This window comes from Vipera berus (genome assembly GCF_964194415.1).
Source record: "Vipera berus genome assembly, chromosome: 2".
NCBI classification, from domain to species: domain Eukaryota; kingdom Metazoa; phylum Chordata; class Lepidosauria; order Squamata; family Viperidae; genus Vipera; species Vipera berus.
Genome location: NC_138203.1, coordinates 72,609,576 through 72,626,697, shown reverse-complemented (window position 1 = coordinate 72,626,697; position 17,122 = coordinate 72,609,576). Strand labels below are relative to the sequence as shown.

The window sequence follows — 17,122 nt, the reverse complement described above, 5'->3', positions numbered from 1 at the left end:
ATCCTATTTCTTCTCCCTTTACCACATAGGCTTCTGGAGTACTCCACTGCAACTGTATTCATATTTGTATTTCTCACAACACACACAACTCTCACTTCTAGAAACACTCTCACATAACGTGCAAATGAGCAGAATCAGGCTGATATGCCCGGTTGTGTTCTCTTCTTATAAAGTCATTCCTTACTAGAGATCACACATATAATATATTTCTATTAGTGTTTATATTTCTTAACATCTCTTCATTAATTCTCTGTTCTTTAATGAAAATTCTGCAAAGGGACACACATTCATCAGCTTGCTCTTTGTTACCATTTATGTATAACTTATAATTGTTCACTTTATTTTTCCTATCAAACAGTATTATCTTGGTCTTTCATGCAAGATATATGATTCTTATTGCATCATACAATCTAATTTAACATTTGCACATTATTTGGGTTCTCAGACAATAATACAACATCATCGGTATATAATGTATATGTATTTCTCCATTACCAACCAACATACTTTTAAGACAGCTGTTCCTTATAAATTTATACATAAATACATTCAACAACCTTGTCTTACTAACTCAGACATGTCAAGCACAAGGCCCGGGGGCCGGATCCGGCCCGCGAAGTGGTTTCATGTGGCCCGCGAAGCCATCCTGGAAACAGTGAGGGAACTGCCCCCACTGCCTTGGCCCTGGCCCAGAGACCCTCCTCCTGCCAGAGACCCTCAGATCTGTCCCACTCCTGCCCAGGTCCCCATAGGCAGCCTTGATGCGAACGATGTAGAGCTAGCCACACCCACCCAGTAGGCCATACGCACTCTAGCCACGCCTCCCCAGGAGGCCACGCCCACCCTGGCCATACCCACCCGTCCCCCTGAGGGCAACCGCAATGCTGATGCGGCCCTCAATGAAATTGAGTTTGACACCCCTGTACTAACTGCTCCCATTTGCTAGGCATTTCATCTATTTTTTAAGCATACTTTATTGCAACCATAGATTACTTATACATCCAGCAAGATTTTAAACAACAGTATTTTCCTAGGGCATTTAACAAACTAACCTCCCCATAGTCTTTCCATTTACTCTTCCTGATTTTCCCTCTGTATGGAGGAGCAAGCATTATTTCATTCATCAGGCATAAGAGAAATCTTCGTGCACACATTAACACGTTGTAAGTCATTCCATGACTTAATATTTCTTCTGTTACACTAGCTATACCTGCAGCCTTGCCATTTTTGACAATCTCACATTTATAATTGCCTTTTTATAATTTTTTCTTGAACACTAGTATTTAAAGCATCGGCTTCATTTCTAGTCTTGAAATCACTATTGTTCTTATTATAAACCTCTACAACACTCTACCCAGCTTTCCCTCAGTTGTGTTTCATCACATTTATTTTTAATCCCATTCACTCTTCTGAAAACTCCTTCTTTAACCCTCTTCACCCACTTCCAAAACAACAGTTTATCTCCATCTCATGGCAAGTTTTTTTTTTGGTTTCTCTTAACTGTTCCTTGCTCTTTTCAACCATATTCTTACATCCTCCTTTTCACAGCAGTCCCTCTTTTTTGTGTACTTTCCCCCCTCATCTACAGCCTATTTTCATTCCTCTTCAGTATAAAACATGTATTTCATATTTTCCATTAGTATAATTCCATAAGATTACTCTGTGGCTTTCGTAATAGAATTTTTTTTCCACTTTGTGACAAGCAGATTTCACACCCTATTTTCTTAGCTCCTTTTCTTTTGTGCTTTTTCTCCAACATTCACTCTTGACAGACTAAAAACTGATGTATCTCACATACAACATATTCCAACAAAATGAATATCCACGCAACTTTATCAAAAAGTCCCTGAGCACTCAACCCAATACAGCACAACCAACACAAACCCTAAAAAGAATTACACTGCCATACATCAAGAACATATCGGAAACTACCAAGACTACTACTACAGCCACATGGAAGCAGCATTGCACATAAGCCAACTAAAGCCCTTCAAAACATCCTAGCAGACCAAAAGACCCAACAACCCCAGAAGAAAAAAAACAGGAGTCATCTGCAACACAGAGTGTAAAGGCTGCAACAACCGCTATGTAGGACAAACAGGCAGAAAACTGGCAGAATGCATCCACAAACGCCAACGAGCAGTCAAAAGACACGATGGAAATTCCTACACTTCACAACATATATACAGATTTAACCATCGTTTCAGTTGGGAAAATGTGACCATCCTAGACCAGCCGAGTCCCAAAACACTAATTTCTAGAAGCGTGGCACAAATCAGCCATCAATAGACATATAGACTTTAATAACATCTATAGACTCTGCAAAACCAAGATCATGGCATCCGGCCCTCTCAATTCCTGGCAAATAGATGGGGAAGAAATGGAGGTAGTGACAGATTTTATTTTCCTGGGCTCCAAGATCACTGCAGATGGGGACTGCAGCCAAGAAATTAAAAGACGCTTGCTCCTGGGGAGGAAAGCCATGGCAAATCTAGACAGCACACTAAAAAGCAGAGACATCAACCTGTCAACAAAAGTGCGTATAGTCAAGGCTATGGTCTTCCCAGTTGCAATGTATGGCTGTGAAAGTTGGACCATAAGAAAGGCTGAGCGCCAAAGAATTGAGACCTTTGAACTATGGTGCTGGAGAAGACTCCTGCGAGTCCCTTGGACTGCAAGGCGATCAAACCGGTCAGTCCTAGAGGAGATCAACCCTGACTGCTCTTTAGAAGGCCAGATCCTGAAGTTGAAACTCAAATACTTTGGCCACCTAATGAGAAGGAAGGACTCACTGGAGAAGAGCCTAATGCTGGGAAAAGTTGAGGGCAAGAGAAGAAGGGGACGACAGAGAATGAGGTGGTTGGATGGAGTCACTGAAGCAGTAGGCGTGAGCCTAAATGGACTCCAGAAGGTGGTAGAGGACAGGAAGGCCTGGAGGAACGTTGTCCATGGGGTCGCGATGGGTCGGACACGACTTCGCAGCTAACAACAATAGACTCTGCAAATGAGACTATCACCCAGTCCAAAAAGGAACAAAAAGAACCAAGCACCTCTCCCCCAGCAATCAGCATCCAGTTCAGCATAGTTTAATTCCATGTGTTGTGAAATTAACTCCAAGGTTAACATCAGATCAACAATCAAGCAAAAAATACCCCAGTCAAAAAAACTGCCAAAGAGCCAACAGTAAACAGACCAACCAAAGAATCTCTAAGGCCACACCCACCAGCACTGACAGGCAAGCTGCTAGAATATAAACTGACAGCAAACCCCACTTACTAGAACTGATGCTGTTACCTACTCTGGGTAATGAAATGTCTGCAAGAAAATAAGCAAGCTCAGAGAGCACCAAGGACCCCTCATTCCTCACATTTAAAACCTCCCATAATAGTTACGAGATTTCACTCATTCTCTAAACCTTTCAGCATAAATAATCAAATCCATCATGCTTCCTTATTTATTTTCGTTCTTTTAAATTATGCTTAAATCATGTATTTCAAACAAGATCTTTTCCTAACCAGATATTCACTAACCGTTCTCATTTACACTCGGATCTCTGAATGGTCATAACTTTTTCTATAATATCTTATCTTGTTCCTACCCATCCACTTACGTGATCCAGAGAATTTTTCTCTTGGATTATACTTGTTCAGATATTGAACAATTTTCCTTAAATTGATGCTTGATTTTTCCACCGAAACATAACATGCAACTACAGTATCATTAACCTACAAATTATTAGTTTTGTATATAGTCACAACAACCTATATTACAACAATTCAAACTTTCTGATTTGCATTGTAGGCCTTCTATTCATATCTAAAACGTCAGCTATATTTCTCTCAATGAATTCACCAATTCTTCTCCATTGGATCATATCACTTTTATTCATATATATTATATTTCTCCCTTTTAAATTTCAGAGACAAGCAATATACTGCTAAATTTATGGTCATTACAATATATTTCTCCTACATTCAAAGTTATAATCTGTGTTCTAATCAAAACCAGATTGGGACACAGATACTGATCTCCACTACCCATCATGGTTTTAGTTAACTAAAGTTCATATAATGCTACTGGTATAAAAAAATATACAGTAGGGTACAAACCTGTAACTAAATAAATATGAAATGATCACATGCCAAAAATATGCTGATTTGTCCACCCCGTTGATTCTCTTTAGGATTGCAGCTAAAATTACAAATTACAGCTAAAGTACAAATATAATAAATGAAAAATGAAATGAAAATTGGTTTAACCATTTCACACTTTCTTCAATTTGTGAAAACTAGAGTTCAATGTACTCTAGTTTACTTTATTATTTTATTTTATGGAAAATATTGAGTATAATATCAAGCACCTTTAAACATTTATTCAAATCATTTCACCACATTTATTGAAAAGTTTTGCCAAAAGCTCTCATTTGGAGAACTTTACAATAGATTTGCGATTTAGTGAAGTTTTGTTCTCACAAAAACTAGCAGAAATCCCCTGGAAAGAGCTTACCGATTACTGATCAGCCAACACAACAGAGTTATTTCACTCAGTTTTTTTGTTCAACCACACATAGTGGCACCATTTTTTAAAGTTTCTATGGAAAAAAGGTAAAGAGAGCCTGTGGCCTAGAGGTTAAAACAACTGCCAAACATGCAAAGCAGGCCAGGTTTGAATCTCAGAAGGGTGTGGCTGATTGATGAGAGCAAAGAAGCTTGAAATAGCTATATCAGTCAGAAAACTGCATTAGCAAGGAAGTTACTAATGAAAAACAAAGTTCTCTCAATGGCAATTAGTCCACTGTTTGTGTGTGTGTGTGTGTGTGTGTGTGTGTGTGTGTACACATATACATTCACACACACACACACAAAAGTACTGTCTGTTTCCTTGGGTTTAAATTAGGTTGTGATGTCCAACAGATCTGCAGTCTTCATTAGTTTGTACAGCCTTGAACAGGGGTCTTCAAACTTGGCAACTTTAAGACTTGTGGACCAACTCCCAGCCTCAACTGGCTGAGGAATTCTGGGAGTTGAAGTCCACAAGTCTTAAAGTTGCCATGTTTGAAGACCCCTGCCCTTGAACATAACCCAGGAATGCCTGCAACATGCTTTGGCACCACAGTAGACATTATTTTACAGTTTTTGATAAATTAACGTGAAAGGTTCAAAATCCCCTGCATAAGCCTACAGGCAGAGTCATGTAAGAAAGCAGAATATATTTAGTAAATATATCGTTGAAAATCCTGAACCATTCCATTAGTTCTGTGTTTGTAAAAAGGATTCTTACGTAAGTAAACTTGATCAAAATAAGAAAGGGAGCTACAGTGTTTCTAGTCTTAGATTAAAATCCTACGCACTTCCTCCTCCGTAGAAGGCTGCTTAAATGGTGCACAAAGCACAAAAAACATTGTGCTTAGGCATGAAGAGTCATGTGAAATTCAGGTAGTCCTTGACTTACAGCAGTTCATTTAGTGAGAGTTACAACGGCACTGAAAAAAAGTGACTTATGACCGTTTTTCATACTTATGACATTGCAGCATCCCCACGGTCACGTGTTCAAAGTTCAGGCCCTTGGCAACTGACTCATATTTATGACGGTTGCAGTGTCCCGGGATCACGCGATCACCTTTTGTAACCTTCAGACAAGCAAAGTCCAAGGGGGAAGCCAGATTCACTTAACAACCATGTTACTAACTTAACAACTGCAGCGATTCACTTAACAGCTGTGGCAAGAAGGATCGCAAAATGGGGCGAAAACTCACTTAACAAACGTCTCACTTAGCGACAGGAATTTTGAGCTCAGTTGGGGTGGTAAGTCGAGGACTACCTGTATCTAGAAAAGAGCCATGCGTAGGCGGCAGAGGTTTTCCCTAAAAGCCCCACTTCTTCACACCCCCGATTTGTCTGAGATCTGCTGAAAAGAACCACATCACTAGTTTTTGCGTAGTGCACTTTGAGGAATAACTCTAAGAAGAAAGAGCAGAAAGGACCTATTTGAGTTAAAATTTAGCTACTGTCCCAAACATTATCACCCTAGAACTGTATTTAAAGGGGGCAGCTTTATTAGCTTGCATCCTAAGCATCATCCTCTTATAACTAAATAGCCAACCACAGGGGGTTGAAAGTTGCTTTTGATTGCTTCGCATCTTGCCTTGATTTTGCCCTATTTTTTTTGTATTGTAATGTATGCATGTAAAATAGCTGTGGGCAATGGGCAGCCCCTCACAACTCTTTAGGGTCTATGCCACGCTACTCCAAGGTACCATTCAGTTGGCTAAAGTATCGCAGCCATTTCTTTCACAGTTACGAGAGAAATTCTGTATCAACGCTCGGAGGAAAATAATGCAGTTCTATGCAAAGTATCATTCTTCAGTACTGAGGAGCTGTTTGCAGATATGCAATGATTACTGAAAATGTACCAGCCCTTGAGGAATGGGAGAAGGGCCAATTCTTTTCCCAGCCAAGTTACGGTCTTTCAGAAGCTTCTGAACTTGCCTCACAATTAAATGACTTAAAATACGTCTCTAAATAATTCTGAATTTGTTTGTAAAACTAAAAAAATATTGGGTGATCCGAAGAATTCTGCCCTCCAGAACTAAAAATGCTTTAAAATGTGTTGGACTGGTCTATTTTTCTTGAGAGGAATAGAAATGAGTTTTAGAATTCACTATTTGGACCAAGAATACACAACCTGTTGACTCAAAGTTGGTGGGGTTTACTGAAGGCCACATCCAAAAAGTCTATGGTGGGGGAGTTAAGGGTGAAGGGAAAGCACAAAATGCAGACTGAGGGTCTGATGGTGACATTTGGGCTGACTGTTTTGCACCTTTAAATTACATCCTTTTGTGTGAAGGTTGCCTTGATATCTTGCTGGTATAAATAAATTGAGAAAGCCTGACTATTGTGCTCAAGATTCAGTAATATAACCAAAAAGGGCAACTCTTCTTTTATCTATGTTCTTTGTTGCAGTGTTTATTTTTTTTTATTTATTAGAACTCTGCTTACTTGCAGAGTTCCCAATAGTACATAATACTCACATCACTGGTGTTTCAAGGAACCTACTAAATTTACTGCCAGCTATGCAAAAGTTCCCAAGTTTTTCTTTAAAAAGTCCCCAGAAGAAGCTTCAGCATTCACTTTCTGAAGCACTACTATGAGACAGAGAAATTTTTATTCTTTCAAGAAAAGTTTTTATGTGGATGAAATATAAAACTATTATTTAAGTCGTGCAACTTTTCTGTATAACTTTATATAGATGGCAGACTGCTTATTTTGACTGAAAGAAGCTTACTTTCTTCCCCATCTACCCATCCACAAGCAGCATGCACACATGTACAGACATACATACCCTGGACCTATTTATACTCTCATTTTAGGATGATACTACACATATTTATCTTGAATTCATAAGCAGTGATACAAGAATATAGACAAAATGTTTGTCTTTCCAAATATGTTCGTGTGTGTCGGTTTATGCATGTAGGTTTGTGTGTGTGTCTCTCTCTCTGTATACACACAAATTTCAAATATAATGAAGGTTTTATATGAAACAAATTTCTAGAATTCTATGCAAGGGCACCTTAATGTCATATGGCATGATGAAAATTTGGAAAATGTAATTTGTTCCAAAGAAACTAAAGTGCTGATTACGAAAAACAGTACCTTACCTGTCCTTATAATTGATCACTGTATCAATTATGGCATTCATTTGCTTTGTCAATTTAGGTGGATTGGGTGACAATTTTTCAGCTGGGGGCCTTCCTCGCCTCTTTTTTGCCTTCTCGCCGTCTTCTTTGCCTGAATCCTTGTCCACATTTCTTCTCCTTTTACGTTTTTTAAGCCGAACCTCCTCTTCCATTTCTTCCAAGTTGCCGTCTTCAATTGCCTATTAATTAGGAAAACAGGAAAATATATACAGATTTGTAAAGATGCACAGAATAAATATATACTAAATGAAGTCTAAATGGTACAAACAACTTTGTAGTGTTTATGAGCTGAACAGTTTGCAAGTTCAAGTTGAACAAAAGTATTTTAGGGACCATCAACCGTGTCTTTAGAAACAAAGCAATACCATTGTTCGTAAGTAGTCTGATTGTAAAGAGGAGGGCCAACCCCAAAAGGCATTTGTTGCTACAACAGTACACACTCAATTGTATTCTTTAAAACAACTACATTCAGACATCATTTTTAAGATATTTTTATATATAGGGCAATTTTAACAAAGAAAAACAAAAATTCCTTCAAAATATATTCACACACATTGCAAAGAAGTTTACAAACAGAATTTCAAACAATGTCTCCATATTATACATCTAAAACAACGTGTTTTTCCTTAATACAATGCCTACTGACAATGCAGAAGTAGCAAACAATGCATTGTTTGATACCTAAAGAATAATAGCATTATGGGGTGAGGAAGAAACAACACAATTCAAACACATTAAAGGTAACATATACTAGTTTAAAATTTACCTGCAAACATGAACCTTAAATCACAGCCAACAACACTATACAATGACAGAATGAAAAATGCTGCAAAACCAGATGTGATTTAAAAGAAATTGTTCAGACTCTCAGAAATATATGTAACATCAGGGAACCTGAACTTTTTTTAATAAAATAAAATAAAATAAAATAAACAGAAGAAAAAAAAATCAGAGGTGTGGGTAGTTCTGTTTTACAAACAGCTTAAAATCAACAAGGTGTAGGGAGAAAAAGAAAGAAAGAAAAATACAACCCTTCTTTTAAAAAATAAATTACATCAGCCTTTATGATGCTTTCTCAAATCACAAATGTTGACACTGTCCTTTCTGCTCCCCTATAATAACTAAGATACATGCAAATGTGAATCAATCCTTTCTCTGAGCTGAAACAGCTCTAATCGTAAGGCAATTACCTTCATTTTTCCACAGCACCAAACATGGCTAATATTTATGATCATGTGAGTGTAACAATCAATATACAAAGAGTGATTACATCCCAGACACAATTCCTTTCACGGGGTTATGTTGCTTGCAAAACATTTTTTAATAAACCTGGTACATCAGACAAAACAAGCTGGCATGTTAAAAATGCCAGGGAGATTTCAGTCTGTTTCTTATTCATCCTTCGATGTGCAAATCCAACGAACAAACATGAACACAGAATCCTGAGAGAGAGACACTAATCCAGGCCTTAATAATCAAAAGACAATTTCCACCATGCTTCCACAGCGTTCAGCAAACCACTATGAAGCAGCTTAAGATCTGCTGAGTTAGGTGGGAGAAAAGAGAATAGGAATAGGAATATATCTATACATATATGTGTGTGTGTATATATATATATATATATATATATCTGCACACAAATTCATTAATATTCATTTGGCTAAAGCAGGACACCCACTACACATCACAGCAGCTCCCGAAGATTATGCAAAAAAGAAAAAACCTGTTCTGCAAATCTTGGAAGCTAGAAATTCTAATAATAAATATACAGCATGCAGGGCTGTCAACAGTTAATGTTATTGCTTCTCCTTAAGCACTCATTTGTACACAGAAAAACACAAGAGAACATCAGCTTTTGATGTGTTACACACCTACACATGCCTGCGATGGTAGTTCTACTGAATCTTCAAGACGGCAATGAAAAAGGATATTTACCTTACCACTATCAGCAGGCCGGCTATCGGAAATCACAGTTAGTGGGGATAAAATTAACAAGCCAGCAAAGCAGCGAGCTGCTAGTCTCTTCATCAGCTGATCAGGAAAAAAAAGAGAGCTGGGGAAAGGCTATGTTTTCATATACAAGTAATTTTATTTTACTGAAAAGGCAACACTGAAAGGAATGTAGATACTCAAATCTGCCGTTTCATTCTACCACCTACCAGAAGGCCCAAAGCCTTCTCCCTTCAAGCCTTTTTAATATTGACAACTACTTATCATATTTTCCCATTATTATTCCAGGAATACAAATAGAAATTATTTTTCGGCAGAATAGTTATTGATTCCTGGAAGCATTTTAATTATAGTATCAATATTTTAAAAACCCAGATATTTTTATATATATATTAAAAAAGTGAAACAGTGAAGTCTGTATTTTAAAGCTATATTGCATCCAAGACTGCTTCATTATTCATAGCTAATTTAAATTTACAGGGATAGCTTTAAATACCAATTCCCTCTTCCCTCCCCCCCCACAAGAACTATTTTTTCTAACCCTCCTTTTGGAAATGACCTTTTTTAAATTAAATGAATCAAATGATTTATTTTTTCTCTCTCTCTCTCTCTACTCACAGATAAGCATATATCACTGGTCTAATAATTGCCACATACCACACTGGCTTGAATTTGCCTTTCAATATTCTTTTTGTAAAAACAATATTGCAATGGAGATTACAGATTTTCATAAATACATCCATTATACATTTTTGTGTGTTTTATAATTTTGTGAATAGCACACAAAGGCTGCTAAATTATGAAACATGATTTTTTTAAAAAAAATAAAATTCAACAATTTTAATAAAAATATATTCTCTGCATTTTGTGAAAGATTTGTGAAAATTCATAGAGTTATCAAATTAAAGTACTGATGTACCAAGTGTATAATTTTAATCAGATGAAGTGGCACCCAATTTTAATTTGTGATTTGTATTAATTATGTGAACAGTCAATTTAAACCTTTTAAAATGGACAAAATGTAAATGAGCATATGTAGTCTTTCTAAGGTGACACCATTTCGTGTATTTCATAGTCTGCAAACCCTATATTTTATTAATAAGTCTCAGCAGAATCTACACTATTCCTCTGAAATAGATGCCATTGTACCTGATTACAAATTTCTACTATACACAGTGTGCTTTCCATCCAGCACACTGTGAGCAAGTGTCTACAGTAACACTTCCTTCTTCTCAAAATCTTTCCCAGATCGTTTAATACAATTCTCTAAAGCAGACTCTACTGATATATATATTTATTTATTTAATTATTCGGTTTATATACCGCCCTATTCCCAAAGGACTCAGGGCGGTTTACAAGGCAAAATTTAAAAACAATCCAATATAAAATTAAAATAAAATTAAATTAAGTCTAGCCGCAAAAATTAAATCACAATTTCAAAACATTAAACCCCTCAGTCCAGACCAGATAGCTCAAAGAGCCAGGTTTTTAGGTCCCGGCGAAATGAACGAAGGTCGGGGGCAGTCCGGAGTTCCGTTGGCAGTATATATAAGACTGACAATGTATATATAAGACTGACAATGCTGGATTTCACTAATATTAATGAAACCAGTCCTATAACTACTTATATTTGATACAATGATATGTAACCAACATCAGTAAAACACAGTTACAGCATACTTCCCAGTTCTACTGTTTCAGTGTAACACAAAGAAATAAAGCAGTAAAAAATCAGCAAACCACCACTGATTTACTTTTGATTAGAAAGGGATGGAAACTGCCATTTGAATTATTTCATTGAAGCTCAAAAGATGTCTGTAGTTGTAGAAAGCAATTGGTTGCAAGTATTAACCCAAACCTTCCCTAAATCCCTTCCCTTCCTTTTACATCAGCAGCGTTTTTGTTCAAATGGGGGGGGGGGCAAAAATATGTGACCCAAACACATATTACTAAATTCATCTCTCTGTTTACCTAACTTTATTCCCGCAATAGCAAATCTCATAAAGTTGGTTGGTTAGTTGACAGAAAGTTAAGGGACCCCCAAATCACATAGTGCTATGTTGAAACTTGAATCTGACTCTCTTTTGCCAAATTCCACTGCTCTACTACACTGGTTTTTAGTATAATTAAATTAATTCATATATTTTTTTAAACAAAGTAATCAAAAGCAAAAATCCAAAATCTTTCACATTTATGAACTGCTAGGAGCCTATCAGCTCTTTCAGGTAGACTAGGTCAAAAAATTCCACAAAGAGTACCAAAATCCTACTTTATTGCCACAGAGTACAATAAGAGAATCTTGGATGTCTGATAAAGTTTTTTTTCCCTCTTTCTCTCCCCAAAGAAAATTGGGATAAGTCTTGAGTTTCTTCCTTTTATACCTTCTAAAATCTTTCACATGATTAAATCACTCCTCATCTTGCTCACTATACAATACCACAACTTATTTATGTTAGATATGCAAAAGACACTTCCCAAAGTAGGGAATATGTTCCCTTGTGATCTGAATAAAGTCCCCAATCTCTGTTTTAAATCTCTGCAGTTTTAATTGAATTTTGCAACATAGTATTATTTTAGTCTACATGTATTTTATATATCTAGGTGTATACTATATTATCACGAGAGTAAAAAAAATGGAAATGGAAATGGGCTGGTCACATAGCAATAAAAACTCATGGCAGGTGGACCAAGGCAGTCAACAGAATGGATCCCACTTAATTAAAAAGCGTCCACAAAAAATTGATATAAATTGTTTTCTTTGTGATTGAAGCTAACTTGTAATATTTTTATGGGTAATATTGGAATAGGTAATAGAATATAAGAATATAAGAATGATGTGATTATATAAAAAAAAATTAAGTTTGGAAAGTAATCTATGGTATTTTAAGTTGTATAACACATTAGGATAATGTGAATTTAAAGCTTAGTTGGAATGAGGAATAGTTTTAGACAATTGATATAAATTGGTTTATTTGGGATTGTTTTTATTGGGTATCAGATTGGAAGGTATTATTTTGTATTTGAATAATCATTGATATAATATGATATATATATGTATGTTTGGAATTTACCTATATGAGTTAAAGTTTGATAGTTTGAATAGTTTAGGATTGTTTGTGTAAGTTAGATCATGATTGTTTGTATTTTTATACCCTGTGTTTTGGTATTAGATTGGAAAGTATTATTTTGTATTTGTATAATTATTGATATGATATATATATATATGTTTGGAGTTTTTTTATATGAGTTAAAGTTCGGTAGTTTAAATAGTTTAGGATTGTTTGCGTAAGTTAGATTATGATTGTTTGTATTTTTATACCCTGTATTTTGCTCTGGGAAGCGGGGGGGGGAGGGGAAAGGGAGGGAGGGGTTGGGGAGGGTTGGGGAGGGGGAAGAGGGTGGGAGGGGAGGGGGTTGGGAGGTTTTTTTTTCTTTTTTTGGTTTGTTAAAGATAAAATGTATTGTAAAACTTTTTAATAAAAAAAAGCGTCCACGAAAGAGACCTAAAACAAGATTGATTGACAACATCAGCAAGTATTGCGGGCCCGATTCGCAAAAGAAAACTCAGGACCTCATAGGTTGGAAACACGCGGAAGAGGCCATCACATCCTGCATTGGATAGACAATGGCTAAAATGAGGGTGATGATGATATACCTAGGTAGCGAATGTATTTTAATTATTTTGCTATTTTTCAAAAATATTTATTAGATGGTAGCACTCCTCTAGGTGAGTATAAATGCTCAACTGATAGTCTAGTATAACTGCAAATATTTTCCGGAAAGTATAAATGATTTGTGATTAGATTATTTATTATGTAATTATTATTATTTGAAATTTTCTCAAATTACTGCATTGTTGGTCGTACAAGTCAGCCACATGTTTAGATTGGATTGGGCATTTTTATCAACCTATAGTATTATTATGTATTATTAGCACCACCACCAACAGCAGTAGCAGCATGCTATCTTTCTCATAGTTAATGTACCATAAGACATATACAACTTGTTTTGATACCATAAGCATATACGGGTATCATCAAGTGAAGAAATTCTGCATCTGTTTCCTTGTAAATCAAATTTCTAAGGCAGCCCAATTCCATAAGGACTCTGGGTGATGTACAGCATTAAAAATAGTTTAATTTGTTGTTCTGAGGCTAAGCACACACTTTTCACATAAATCTCCCAAGTGCAATCCCTGGTTTCTCCAGAGTAGGGGCAAGAAAGACTGATGTCTTCAGAATAAACTGCAAGAAATCTTATTAGTTCAGCAAAGAAGGTAGGGATAAAGCTGAAGTAGACAGACCACAATTTAATTTTTTAAGAGGCAGCTTCCTATGTGCCTAAGGGATGACAGGAATCACAAGTATTAGCCAAGTTGCAAGACGCTATTTTTCAAATCATTTTGGATTCCCTATTTCTGGAATGTAGCCATGTACGCCAGTTCTGCTTATATGGCAAGTAAAAACACTGCTTTGTGCTTATGAACATATGTCCTAACTTCTTTTTTTATTATTAATAGCTAGCATTTCTTTGTCTTGTATTCAGCCTCTGATAAAGCTACCTTTTCAAAGACAGGGTTATGATTTTGTTGAAATTCTCCCCACATCAATCACAGTCTACTTCAAGCACCCGATCGACCCCAAGCAAGTAAGTCCCAGATGTTCCATTACAGAACACAACTGACAGGAAAGAGCACTTAGGAATATTCCAAATAACCAAGATTCTCTGAAGAATTAAAACATCTGGTGAGATAAGGATATAAATCTTCATGGCTCATTGCAAATGTTCATTTCAGGCCATATTTTTGGATTTCAGGATTGTTTAGCAGGGATAAGAAAATGGAAATAGAGAAAGAACGTCTTTTCAAACGTCTAGGGATATACAGATAGCCCTCAACTTACAATCACAATTGAGGCCCAAAGGTTCTGTTGCTGAGACAGTTGTTAAGTGAGTTTTGCCCCATTTTATGACCTTTCTTACCACAGTTGTTAAATGAACCACTGCAGTTGCTAAGTTAATAACATGGTTGTCTGGTAAATCTGGCTTCCCCATTGAATTTGCTTGTTAAAAGATTGCAAAAGGGGATCATCTGACCTCAGGACAGTGCTACCTTCATAAATATGAGTCAGTTGCCAAGCATCTGAATTTTGATCATGTGTCCACAGCGATCCTGCAGTGGTCATAAGTGTGAAAAAAGGTCTTAAGTCACTTTTTTTCAGCACCGTTGTAACTTCAAACGGTCACTAAACAAACTTGTAAATTGAGGACTATCTGTATTTATTCATTTCCTCAATAACTCATATTGTAATAATGCTTCCTTATATCACAAGAAATTGCATCCAGTTAAGAGATGTAACTTATTACACGTGATACAGTCCACAATCCAAGCAGAAACATTTGCAATGCAGACAATACAAATACCATCCTGTATCTTTCCCCAAAAGCTTCCTTGTTCACCTTTGAGCAACTATCTGAACTACTTGAAAACTACTGAACTTAACTGCAGTAAGGAAACTTCTTCCTGGATCAAATTATTATTCATCAGCACAATCACTTATTACAGCTAACAAAAATTTCTTCCCGTCAGCAATACAACATATGGACTATCTAAAGGCAAGAGAAAGGTTTCTTTATATCTGTGTCCCTATACAAACACACACACACACACACACACACACACACACACACACACACACACAGAGGAAGGGAATTAATATGAAAATATATGAATTTGGAAACACGCTTGCCTGACTCTCCCTGCCTAAAGAAGATGTGACGCATATTTACATCCTCTGGTCACTCTGGAGCTCTACAATCTAGTGCAGAACAAAAGAAATGGGAAAATATTCCTCCAATGCTAATTTATCATTCCTTTATCCTTTAAATTACTGAAGGGGCAAAGTCCCTAAGAGAATGAGTATGTTAAAACGTAAAGGTAAACTTGTACTCCACCAGCTCAAATGCCTTCTTCTCAATCATCCTGTACAGTTCTTCCATCACCATTCAAGGTAAAGTTCTTCAGTTCCACCCAATTTAAAGTTAGGTGAGCAAGTTTCTACCATTAAATCCAAAACCTCAAAGGTCAACAATTTTAGTAGTGTCTGGTAGGGAGATACCCCCAATTACTTGTTCATCCCAAAGGGCAATTTCACTTTATTCTTCAGTTTGTATTCTTGTGTCTTATCATTAATACTGAAAAGAATACATTTTACATACCCTTAACCACTGTTTCTCTGTCAAAGCATCACTGTAGTCGACATCCCTACGTTGACGGGACCCTCTCCCAAATATTTTTTCCTCCTCCTCTTCACATGTGAGCCTTTCAACTTCGGCATCGTCTTTGATGATCCAAGATGGCAACTCGTCTTCCTCCATCAAGCGCGGTTTGCGTTTTGGATTTCGAGCATCCTCCCTGCGCCTATCCATGTCCATTCGCTGCAGACGTAATAAACATGACATTTAAGAAAAGGTGACAGCAAAACCAATGCTTGCAGAACGTACTGGCTTTATATTTTCTCAATAAAACTATCTGCCATGCATAGTTCAGCAAATGACAAACCTGATTTCTGCAATACCATGAACTAGAAATATTTGCTCAACAGGAAATGCAACTAAGCATCCACTCTAGGAAGCGTATCTTAAATATAGTAAGCTATATGTACACCAGTTATTCTAATACTGGATTTTAGCCAAAATGGAATCACCAAGAAACAAGAGGGAGTTATCAGGATGACTGAGAAATAAAGTTTGCGGAAGTACACAGACCCTTCAACAACAAATTTTATTTATTTGTATATATTAATAGTTTTAAGTATCAGTTCTTCCACAATAATCTTCTTTTGAAGTAATATCAAAACTAAGAGCTACTACAGCTTTTGCTATCACCCAGGTGTCACAATATTGAGCTTTTCAGCCAACTGTTCTATAACTTCTATAAATTCCAAGTAAATTAGGCTACAATTTAGTACTGTAGTATACCAACTCTACTTCTTAGCTTCCCTTTTCCTGATTCATCAATTTAGCTGATGCCTAATTTGGCAATAAATGAAAATTGGGAATTCTGTTCTTCCAGTTAGGTGAAGGCAGAGGGATTTTGTGTGCAAATATTTCTGCCTATGCTCAAATTAGTGTTACATACTAACCATCAGAATACAATATGAAAAATCATATGAATATGTTCTATTCTAACCATTGTGAAATAATTATAGTTACAGAATTTCAGCCTGGACAATGGAATTATACTTTCAAGTCCTTGTGTATTTCCTACAGCATATTTTACAGAGAATTTTGACTCAATTACTTTTAATCAGCAAAATAAACAGCAGAGACCACACTGCACACAAACTCTTAATGAGTGTCATTGCCATGAGATGTACACATAAGTAAATTACAGAATGTTATTCTTCTACTGACATTTCTATAGCAATACGACAAATGATGAGCTTAGTTTTAAATGTTTTTAATTACATCCAT

General features: G+C 36.5%; 1 protein-coding gene across 4 annotated transcripts in view; it reads right to left on the bottom strand.

Annotated features, from left to right (window-relative positions):
• Positions 1–17,122, bottom strand: part of SMARCA2 (SWI/SNF related BAF chromatin remodeling complex subunit ATPase 2) — a 117,053-nt gene that overhangs the window by 14,864 nt on the left and 85,067 nt on the right. For 3 of the 4 annotated variants that reach the window (XM_081316507.1, XM_081316509.1, XM_081316510.1), the window contains 2 exons: positions 15,866–16,084; positions 7,661–7,878 (listed from right to left, as the gene is read on the bottom strand). In XM_081316507.1, coding sequence (XP_081172633.1) covers positions 7,661–7,878; positions 15,866–16,084 — 437 coding nt within the window. Of the gene's footprint in view, positions 1–7,660; positions 7,879–15,865; positions 16,085–17,122 lie in introns of those variants that run through there. The other variant, XM_081316508.1, reaches the window with a different exon arrangement.